This window comes from Monodon monoceros, unplaced genomic scaffold, assembly GCF_005190385.1.
Source record: "Monodon monoceros isolate NGI ecotype Baffin Bay Population unplaced genomic scaffold, NGI_Narwhal_1 Super_Scaffold_6, whole genome shotgun sequence".
Taxonomy (NCBI): Eukaryota; Metazoa; Chordata; class Mammalia; order Artiodactyla; family Monodontidae; genus Monodon; species Monodon monoceros.
The window spans coordinates 40,637,874-40,648,838 of NW_021703783.1; the positions used below are offsets into that span (position 1 = coordinate 40,637,874).

Here is a 10,965-nt window from a genome sequence, read left to right on the forward strand (position 1 = left end):
CGCCGCCCGGCTGCTGTCCAGGCCGTGTCCGCTGGTGCCAAGCCCGAGAAAGAGCCGGGTGAAGAAAACCTCTTCGCCTTCCCAACTCCGCAGAGAGCTCTGGGCTGGGCGGTCAAAAACTGACCTCCGCCTTAGGGCCGGGCCGCCGAAGTATTCTATCCCGGGCGTAACGTGCAAACAGGCACGACAATGCCCGCGGGGACTCCCCAGTTTGCCAACCTGAAATCCTGTGGCTCACTCTTCTCCCCTCCTCTTCCTCTTTTCTCACCAGGACAAAATTTTAAATCGAATTTTTTATTTATTAAATTAAAAAAAAAAAAGACTCCATGAGGGCATGATCCCTTCCCTTCCACAATATTACCCTCTCCCCAAGCTCCGGCGGCTTTAAACCTTTAACTTGGGGCCTTGAGGGAGCAAGAGATAGAAAAGGAGGATCCAAAGTCACAGGAAAGGCATTCAAAGGCACGAAGCGGCTTTAAAAGTCACTGGAGGTGGAGTTGGGAGCATCGGAAGTCCCAGGTTGGGGGCCTGTGGACGCACCCCCAAGTCAGCTTGGGAACCTCTGTCCTCCTAGCTCTATAAATTCTTCTTTCTCATGGCTTCTAGGCACCAGCCTAGCACAGTGCCTTGCACAGAGTAGGCACTCAATAAATACTTGATTTTCTTGATCTGATCCCAGAGAAAGCCTTCCCCACCTATTCTTCTAGAGAGACACCTCCAAACCAGTGTCCTCCTCCGGTTAGGTGGGCTTCCCCAAAGAGCATGTCTAAGATGGCACCTGCAAGCTCTCTGTTACCATGGCAACAAGGAATTAGCCTGATGGGGTCATGGTGTCAGGGGAGGGGCAGTGGAAGAACCTGCTCTGGGGTCAAGGGAGCTGGGGTACATTCCAGTCCTCCCCTCCATAGGACTTGAGGTTTCACAGCTTCTGGCCGGGGCTGGAAATATTAGGGATCCCCTAATTGTGAGATACCCCATTAACTCTTTTAACAGAGATCTAGCTAATCAACCCTATTAGCAGAGATTCCATTACGAGAAACACCATTAACTGAGACCCTGATGATAGAAATTCTATTAACAAGATCTCACTATCACTTTTTCTAGACAGGGATGCATTTGGCTAAAATTTCCATAGCAGAAATGGACCCGCTTCCCTCCCCAGCTCACTCTACCTGACCTGTCATCATAACTTAGATAAATAGAATTATTATTATTACTATTCATTTCTCTTGGAACATAGGGGTTAAATATACAGGCCTGGGGGCAGCCTCCCTGACCCTGGGGTCACCCCATCTTTGGGATCAGATCCCCACTGGTCTGCCCCCCTCTTGGCACCCTGCTCCCTGCCAGGTCACTTACCCCAATCCCCCAACTCTGGTCCCTAATGAAGAGGCCACCAGGGGGCAATAAATTATCATCGTCGTCATCATTGTGTTTGTAAAAAGGAAGAATGCTCTGGAGCATGGAAGGCAATGGACTACGAAGTCCACTGAGGAGACTGGAGCCTGGAAGCTAAGGGGTAGTGGTAAATAAGCTTGGGAAGCAGAAAAGATGCATGTCAAGGAGTTAGTGAGATGGAGAAATAAAGTGTTGGGAGCCCAAATGGAGAGAAAATGAGTTGGTGTGGTAAGAGCAGAGGAGAGAGAAACTGAGCAGTGGCGAGGAAAGAGCTTCAGAAGCCCTGAGAGCAGAAATCAGGCAAGAGGTGAGGGCCTAAGATGAGAGTTTGCAGAAGGGGCCCATGGCAAGGGGGAGGAAGTGAGAGGAGGAGGCATGCGAGGAGATACCCAGGCCCAGAATGATGGGGGGAGAGATGGAGCGAGTCCCAGAGGGCAGCATGCATGGGGCAAAGGGAGTGAGGGGCAAGCAGTGGTCCACAGAGCCAGGAGAGACTGGCAAGGCAGCCCAGGGGCTGGAAACCTCCACTCGGCTCAGATCTCCAGCAGGTTGCTCTGCTCTGGGCTGCCTTCAGGGACTTTTTCTGCGGGTGCCGGTGAGGCCGGAGGTCGGGGCGTCTGACTGGCCTCTTCTTCCCCGGCGCTGCGGCCCTCCCCCAGCTCCTTGGGGCCGCTGGGTGGGGGTCCTGGCCCTGGCTCGCCGTGGGTGCGTTGGTGTTTGCTCAGGTGGTCGCTTCGGGTAAAGCGCTTGGAGCAGAGCAGGCAGGTGAACTTCTTCTCCCGGGTGTGAGTGCGCACGTGGCGCTCCAGCTCGTCCGAACGGGTGAACCTCTTGCCGCAGAAGAGCCAGTTGCAGACGAAGGGCCTCTCGCCCGTGTGCCAGCGCAAGTGGGCCTTCAGATGGGAGGCCTTGCCATATACTTTGCCGCAGCCCGGAATGTGGCAGCTGTGGATCGGCTTCTTCCGCAGCCCGGCCGCCGCGGCGCCCAGGCGCTCTAGCTCCTGGCAGTTGGGGCAGTCGCAGGAGGAGCGCCCTGCTCCACTGCCCCCGTAGCCAGCACTGCCCCCTGTGCCTGCACCCCGAGGGGGTTTGGCTCCACCACTCCCCTCCAGCTGCCCGCTGTTGCCCACCGCCTTGGGTTTATAGACATCTTGGGGCAAGACATGCTGGGGCCCTGGCTGCAGGAGGTGCGGAGCTGGGTAGGGGGCAGGATTAAGGGGGGCAAAGTCGGACGGGTAGGTGGGCAGCTGGGGGTTCAGTGGAGGCTGAGCAGGGCCTGCGGGTAGTGTCCCTTGCAGCCCATCACCCTGGCTCTGCCCGCCACCTAGCCAGTTGCCCCCAGGGTGCATGTCCCACCAAGGAGTAGGAGCATTGCCAGGGCCTGGTGAGATGCCTGCGTGGATGCCTGCCTTGTACCAGGAGCCATAGGGGTGCGCCATGTCCAGAGAGGTGTAGACACTGGGCAGGCAGTCAGAAGAGCTGTGCCCCTTGGGCACTAGTAGCCCAGGGTCCTGGGTGCCCGTGGGCCCAGGGAGTGAGTGGGAAAAGGGAGGGTAGTCATTGGCATAGCCCGAGGTGGGTGCTGGAGGACTGCCTGCAGGTGAGAGGAGCCCATTGGTGCTTGAAAAGGGGGCTGGGTAGGCATCGCCCATGGTTTTGGGGGCCGAAAGTTCACTGCCCAGAGAGTATGGCTTCTTTGTGCCTGCTTTGCCCAGTGTCGCTGAGTCCCGCAGAGGGCTGGAGCCACCAAATTTGCTGCACGCCGCTGTCAGCATGGCCAGGGGACTGGAGCCATAATGAGCTTCCTCCTGTGGAGAGAGGGAAGCAATGTTTAGGGGCAGAGGAGGACGCGCGCAGAAGGACTGTGCACCCCAGAGACTTGGACAACAGAAGAAAGGGGTCAAGGAAGAGTTGAAGAGGATGGGGAATCAGAGGTGGTGAGGGGCGGCACTGAGGACTGGGGCCCAGGGCAGAGCTCAGATGGAGTCTGGAAAAAGAGCAAAGGACCAAGACAGCAGCCTAACACCCAACCCAGCAGGCAGGAAGCAGAGCTCCCTGTGGTGCTGGGGGTGTGTGCAAGGGCCTCTGAGGAATGGGAGACGCTTCTTAAATAGCCATGAGAAGAGCTGGGGATAGAGGCAGCACTTGGGTGCGGTGAGAATTAGAGATCCTGACCCCTGGAAGTGGGTTGGGAGCAGAGGCCGTGGTCGGGGACTTGGAGAGGAAAGATGAGGCTGAAGGGGACTGTAGGTCCCCGCGTTCCAGATTTTCCCAGCTTGACCCCTTATTCACTTCCTGTCTCTGCTTGGTCTCCTGACTAAGTCAGTGGCCTGGTCTCCCCGAAGCGGCGTCCTCATGTCCTTGGTAAGGAATCTCTTTCTCTTGGCAGGGACCCTGGGGCTGGGGAGCAAGAGGAAGCGAGGGCAGAGACACTGGGACATTGAGAGGGAACAGGGCTGCCGCCAAGCCAGGACTGTGGCTGAGGCAAGAATGTCTTTCAAGCGGGCATTGGGCACCTCCTGCTTTGTGGAGCCAGCTGGTACCCCTTTGGGAGGGCTGGGAGAGCTGAAGTCCTCATGCCCCTGCAGGGCAGGGAACTGGGGTGGCTAAGATACTAGCTCACAGCCACACACCCCCATGCCTCAGTGTACCCTAACACACAGAGGCCACAGAGCTCGTCTCTCTTCACCCCTCCAGCGCAGGGAGTGAAGGAAGATGCATGTAGATACGGGGCATGGGAGTCTTTTAGAAACACACACAATGCCCTTCGTGCCCATCGTGCTGCTGCTACAAGGCCAAACCACTCTGAGATCACCATCTCTCAGGAGCTCATAGTACCCCTCCCTGAGTCAGACTTGGGACACCCTCCTGGGCGATGGATGCCCTCCCAGATCCCAGGCTGGCATAGATAGGCATCCGTTACTGAGAATCCCACCAAAAAAAAAGATGCCCTCAAAAGCTGACCCCGTACAGTTCCTTGACTGGGGCCCTCAAAAACTGAAAAAGAACCCGAGAATCCAGGGTTCCCAGACCTGCCTGCTAGCTCCTAGCACGTGGTATGTGCTGTATGTGTCCGTGACACTGATCCTAGAGGTAGATCTGGGGTCTAAAGGTTGCAGTGAGGGGTGTGTGCAGTCGCCAGTCTTGCACTGTTCCGCAAATGCAAACCTGCTGCTCCCCCTGTCTAGTTACCTCTCTCTGAGGTCCTGTTGACCCCATGGACTCCCAAATTTGAGCCACTGAAAGCGTCCTCAAATCTGGCAAAAGCCCTGCATCCTGCCCAGCCAGGATTTCCCTGGAGCCTCTCATCTCCCAAGCAGAGGGTAGGTAAGGCAGGGTAGCTGATGGGGCAGGAGGCAAAGCCTAGCAGAAAGGAGAGGTAAAGACGTGGAGTTCAAAGGAGAGAGGCAGAGACCCAGAGACACCTGGAGCAGAGGACCCTGCAGGGTGAAGAGCTGACGTAAAAGCCCCCAGGGGGGAAAGTGAAAACAGAGGGGCAGCTGGCCCTCAGGGGCAGAAATGGGCAGGGACCCAAAAGAGAAGAAAGCAAAAAAAACGACAAAAGGGACGGAGAGAGAAGAAAGCAAAATAAACAAAGACAGAGAGGTGATGGAAAGAGACTGGGCAAGGAAGGCACAGGAAAACAGAGGAAAAGAAAGGAGGGAGAGAAAAGAAAGGAGGGAGAAAAAAGAAAAGGGGGAGGGGGAGGAGGAAGGCAGATTTCCTACCTAAGAGAAAATCCCCAGGGCGCTGGGCCCCAGAAAACCCCCAGACCAGGCCACTCCTCCCTCCTTCTCCCCCTGACCACCCCCTCCCCCTCTGCCTGCCCGGCCCGGCTCCGTTGGTTTCCCTGCGGTCGGTTTATTTTTAAAAACGCCGACGCCGTCCCCCCCGCCCGGCCCTCACACTGTGGCCACAGGGGCCTCAGCCAAGCCCAGGGACCCCACCCAGCCGTGGGGAAGGAAGGAGGGGTGAAAGAAGGCCAGCAGCCCCAGGCCAACGGGAGACCCCAGCACTAGGGAGCGGAGGCCCCCAGGGCCCCTGAGGGCAGGGAAGGGGGAGCAAGGCGCCAGACCACTCAGACGGTTCTGGAGTTCCTGGAGGCCAAGAGCTGGGCACCTGGCTACGTTTCACCACAGCCTCGGTTTCCTTCTCTTGCTGCTTGGGCTCTTCTGAGAACTGGGGAGAGGGTCCTGGTTAAAGATTCTAAATACTCGTCCACGACCTCACACCGGGGGCCCAGGAGCCCACCTTCCAGTTGCTTTTCCTCTCACTTCCACCCACCATCCATTGAAAACAATGACAACCACAAGAAAACAGGCTTCAGGTACTGAAGGGAGAGTCTGTGGAGAAGGAACAAGACAAGGAGCTGTCCCAGCTCTCTCACTCACACAGGGAGGAGAGCCCCCCTTTCCGCTGACCTCCCATGGGAGTGTTCACTGGACATCTGAGCGTTGACTGGCCGTAGGTTCTGGACACCCAAGGTCGCAGTTTCCACTTCTCCACTCTCCACCTCCTCCCACGTTGCTTAGTTTTCCCACCTTCCAAGTGTCCATCCCCAGCTAGCCCCCACTCCCATTTCTCCCTCCACCCTGTTCCTCTGCATCTCACTCAGCCCAGGTGAGCCTTCCATCAAGCTCTCCTCTCTGAAACCGCAAGTTCTTCCCACTGCCAAAGAGGACTTCCGGATGGGGGCGGGAGAAGAAGGTTGAGGGCCCAGGCGCCCCCCAGGATAGGTGAAAGAGACAGAGGCTAGAAGCCTTGGTGTTGGGGGCATCTCCAGCTCACGGGGAGTGAGGGACGTGAAAGCCCAGTTTCCATGACACACTCCTCTTGCCAAGTGCTACCCAAATCCCGTGTCTTTTCAACAGGCCTTTGGCCCAGCCGCTCCTGCAGGCACCAGTGCCACGCTGGCAACTCTGACATGAAGCCCACGCCCACTGACACTGCCCCTGCCTTGGGTGGACCCAGGATTTCCATGCACCTTAGTCCTCCAGCTTCCTCAAGACCAACCCCAGTGTTTCAATGATATGGTTCAACTGAGAGTGTCCTGGGGGTGAGCGATCTGCCTCCTGGCAGCAGGGGGTAGAGCACAGCACCTGAGGCCCCCTGACTGGGTTATGGTGTCCACCCCATTGCCTTGCATGCCATTCCCTCAGACTCAGTCACAAACTCGCTATCCACCAGACTTACACAAAACATTCCCCACTTGGACTAACAGACACTCAGGTGCCCCAGCTTATACACACACACCCCTGTGCTCTCACAAAGCCAGCCACACGTGCGGGGGTGCGGCTTTACATTCTGACACTTACATGCAGGCCAGTGAACACAGGTGTTAAAAGACTCCCAGTCTATCTCACACACACCTCTCCTGCAGGCTGCATGAGTCGGCTTCCTGTCTGGCCCATCACCCCTTGGACCTGAGCTAGTGCACCGGGAGCAGAGATGGGGCCTTCAGAGGCGCCCAGGAATACAGAAGGTCAAGGCTACTGCTGGGAGTTGATCTTTGGGGAGGGCTCTGTGGTCCCAAATTCCTGCGGAGGGACCCAGAAAGCAGAGGTGGTGACAGAGACACAGAGTCAGAGACCCAGAAGCTAGGTGAACTCAGGACATTCAAACAGGCTCTGAGTGACCCTGAGTCCCCCTTTCCAACTATGTGCCATGAGTCTCCCAGAAGCCCCGGCAGAGTCAGACATTTCTCAAGCCCCCAACCCCTGACCCCCATGGTACCCTAGTTCCCTCCATCCCCAGTGCCAGAGGCGAGGGATACTGGGGTCCCGGCCTGGAGGGGAAGTGGCTCAGTCCGCCCTGGAGCCTCCCACTCCCAAAATAGAGCTGAGTTTGTCTTTGGCTGAAAGCTAAATATTTGTGAGCCGGGCAGGCGGCCTCAGACCCTGGCCCTCCTCCTTGGTTGCCTCACAGGCCTGGGCCCAGTTCCTCTGGTCAGCCCCCCACATGCAGGGACTGCCCTCTCCCTTCTCTCATTGCCCACCTCCTCTCCTACGAGCCCAGAAGCCCAGCCCCCTCCCCACCTACAAACCAGACAGGACACTGCCTAGGCTGAGTCCCGAGAGCCGGGACCCCCAAGGAACCGTGTACTCACTGCTACTCTGTGCTCACTCAGCCAGTCCTCTGGCCTTCTTTCTCTCCCCCTGTCTGCTACCAGCTTATCTGTCTCCCACTCCTCTCTCCTCAGCCCCCACTCCTTTCTGCTCCCTTTTCCACTCCTCAGAGTTGGTGTGCTTGGCTGACCTTAGGGGTCCATGCCTTCTAAGCTAATCCCCTCTCATCCTCCTGTGACTATTCTCTGACCCCTGGCCCTGCTCTCTCCTCCCTTCTCCTGCCCCCTGCTCCTCACTCCTCTGACCCCTGGAAGTGACAAGCACCACGGCAACTGTCTGTGTGAGTTGGGAGGTGGGAAGTGGACAGGAATTAGGACCATTAAGATCATGGCTGGTGTCCTGGGGGTCGGAGGGGGCAGTTACCTCAAGCAGGGAGGACGCCATCCTGAGGCTGGGGAACGGGTCCCAAGGAGCCAGGCAGATGGAGAGAGCTGAGCCGGAGACAGAGGGAGAGGGAGAGGGAGGGAGAATGGGAGAATGGGAGAGAAGAGATCTAAAGTTAGAAGGGACTGGGGGTAGGGGCTGGGGGGGGCTGCTCTCTGTCTGTAGGGATCCACCCTCTAATTACAGCTTTCCCAGCGGAGAAGGCTCCGGATCCAATGAGCAGGGCGAGAGAGGGAGGCAGAGGGTCCACATTTCCTGCTCCAGTTGCTGAGCTCCCCAAAGAAGGGATCTGGGCGGGAGAGGAGAAACGGGGCTCCCAGAGAAGGGCTGGAAGCAGGAGCGTGTAGGGACAGGGCAAGTTGTCAGGGTGTGCTGGGGGGCGCTGAGGGCAAAGCGGAGGGACGGCGGGCCCAGGTGTCCCACACCCTGCCCCCAGCGATCCCATCAGCATCTGTGGGAACCCCTCCCAGACACAGCTCCCCAGTGTCCTGTACCTGGGGGATCTGGGGCTGGGTGTCCTGGGTCTCTCCTCCCTGGAGGTCTGGCACTGGGAGTGCTGGCAAGGGGTCGCCTGAGGGTCCTGGGAGGGCTTCGCTCCTCTCCTAGGCCAGCTCCACTCCTGTTGCCACTCAGGCTCTGATCCTAGGATCCTACTTTGACTCCAGAGTCCTGGCTGCTCGTCGGCGGGTGGCGGGGCTGCTCCTGCTGCTTCTGCTGCTGCCGCCGCTGCTGCCGCCGCTGCTGCCGCTGAGGGAAGGAACAGGAGGGAAAAGGAACAAACCCCAAACCACTAATTAGAGATCCGGGGGGGGGGATGGGGGATTGGGGACGACACTCACACAGAGAGACTGGAGCACACTGACATACACGCTCACGGACAAACACAGGATGATACGTGTGCACGTCCACACGCACAGTGCTATGCACCCGGGCACAGCCACCACCGTCGTGAATGAACGGAGACCAACTCACACAAATGATCACAGTGACATGGCTGGAGGCACACAAGCCACACACACACCCGAGCTGACCACAGAGATGCTTGCTTCCCCAGTCACCCACCTCGAGATCAGGAGTGCAGTGTGTACGTGTGTTGTGAAAGCCAGGAGGGGGAGTGTGCACTGAGGTGGAGGCTTCCGCTGCCCAGGCTTTTAGGGTCACTGAGGTAGGTTCCAGAGCAAGGCCTGGAGGTGGGGGAGAGCTTGGCACAGGTTTGGGGCTCGCCAATCTTCCTCCCAATGCCTGACTTTCACTCTTGGGAAGTGGCACCTAGGCCTGCCACACTTTGTGGGGCAGAAGCTAGATCTTCTGGTTCTGAGAAAATTTAAGGCAGGCAGGAGTGAGGGTAAGGGCAGGAGGTCATTGGGTCAACTCATCCAAGCCTGAGCCTAGCCTCTTTGGATTAGCCCCCCCAAAGGGAGGCCCTAGCCTCCATTGTTCCTTGCCAGTTACCATCCCTAGGCCCTTCTTGGCCACACATCAAATCTCCATCCTTTGATGCAGTGATCAAAGTGATCACTCATGATCTTCTCATGAGTGATCATGCTTTCCAGGAGGGAGTGCCTGGTTCCCTTTCTCATTGTCATGCATCAGTTCCCTCTGCAGAAGGAAGAATTGAAGTTAGAGCTTAGGCAGGACTTCCCAACTTTGACTTCTCATCAAAATGGGGAAGAAAAAAAGGCAACCAGTTGGAAGAGGGAAATTCAAAAAGTCTATTAACTGAAACCTGGGCCCTAAGGTAAGTTTATGGGAGAGAGAGGACTGGGCAGCCAAGTGGTAGAGCCAGCATCTCTCCCACGGAGGCGCCCAGCCAGCTGGGGTTGTTTGGCAAGTTCTTCCCCAACACACCCCTCTCCCGCTTTCGGCCCTGCCCATCAGAGGAATGGAGCCTGGTCCTTCCCCTGCAACCCCTTCCCTCACTCCCCAACCAGTCCCCTCACTTTCTCTTCCTGGGTGCCCACTTCCGGGCTCCTTTTACTCTCCCAGCTCAGCTCCTCAAGGCAAAGGTGGGAAGCGGGCCGGAGCAGCTGGATGTCCAGGGAGGGTTAACTGCAGTTTAACCAGCGGGCAGGATCAAAGTTCAGGGGAGGAGGGGGCGGGGGTGGGGGTGGGGGGAGCAGTTTGGGATTCCAGCCCCATGATTTAATTTCCCCCAAGGAAGCCTGGGGGCCCAACTTTTGAGGAGAGGGTTAGGGAACCAGGGTGACTGGCAGACACCAGTCTCCCAGGAAAAGAAGCAAAAGAAGAAACACAGAAAAACTGAGAGGCATACAGCGCAAATGAAACAATCCAAGAAAATCAGAAGAGAAGCGAGGGATATAACAGGGAGAGAAGAGAGGAAAACAGAAGACCAGTATGTGGCTTAAAAAAAGACAGAGAGCAGAAAAAATGAAAAAAAAAGGAAAAGAAATAGGCCCAGAGGAACAAAGATGAGGAGACAATGGCTTCAGAAGGACAGGACAGGGAAAACAGCCGCACGCCTGGTCAGGTCCAGCGGAGGCAGAGGGTCACAACGGCCAGGCAGGTGGGGGGCAGGGATGGAGTATAAATAGTGCATAATTGTGTCCAATGATTACACGGGCCACCCCACCCGTCTGCCCAAGAGGAAGTGCCCGTGGTGGGGTGTCCCATGACCTCGAAGTCTCCCCCTGGTGGGGGGTGCTTCTGAGCCTGAGGTGTCAGATGGATTTCTGGGCGCCCACGCGAGCGGGCTCAGAAGTTGGGGAGGAAAAGGGGAAGCTTTGGAGGAATTACTGCACCGCCAGCAGAAAGCCAGACACTTTCAGATCAGGCAGGCAACTGAGGCAGAGGAGCAAAGTCTAGACTCCAGAGAAGAGATGGCAGGTGAGAGAGGGGTTGGGGAGGAAAGGAAGAAACTAAAGGGGAAAAGGAGGCAGGATGAAAGGAGGTGGGGGGTTGAGGAGAGGAGATGGGGGCAGGGATGGTCAGCCTTCACCACTTCCTTTGGGGATCTGGATTCCTAATCCTACCTGGGAAGGAGCAGGGGTGCTAGGGAAGGACAAGGAAGGAGCAGGGTCCCCAGCAAGATGTGAGCCAG

General features: G+C 57.2%; 1 protein-coding gene across 2 annotated transcripts; it reads right to left on the bottom strand.

Annotated features, from left to right (window-relative positions):
* Positions 1–282: 282 nt before the first annotated feature.
* Positions 283–8,469, bottom strand: SP7 (Sp7 transcription factor). Of its 2 annotated transcripts, none has more exons than XM_029206440.1 (2): positions 7,887–7,964; positions 283–3,206 (listed from the first exon to the last, which is right to left on the bottom strand). In XM_029206440.1, exons 1-2 carry the CDS (start codon positions 7,905–7,907, stop codon positions 1,932–1,934), a joined length of 1,296 nt encoding a protein of 431 aa, XP_029062273.1. In that variant the 5' UTR covers positions 7,908–7,964; the 3' UTR covers positions 283–1,931. The 2 variants fall into 2 exon arrangements, with proteins under 2 accessions (XP_029062273.1, XP_029062274.1); XM_029206441.1 differs by lacking the exon at positions 7,887–7,964 and adding an exon at positions 8,402–8,469 and having other exon boundaries at positions 1,932–3,206.
* Between the last annotated feature and the right edge of the window lie 2,496 nt (positions 8,470–10,965).

Coding starts and splice junctions, on each gene's coding strand:
- SP7 (XM_029206440.1), bottom strand. CDS start 7,907: ATGGCGTCCTCCCTGCTTGAG. Junction 3,207..7,886: donor TGGCGTCCTCCCTGCTTGAG/GTAACTGCCCCC, acceptor CTCTCTCCACAG/GAGGAAGCTCATTATGGCTC.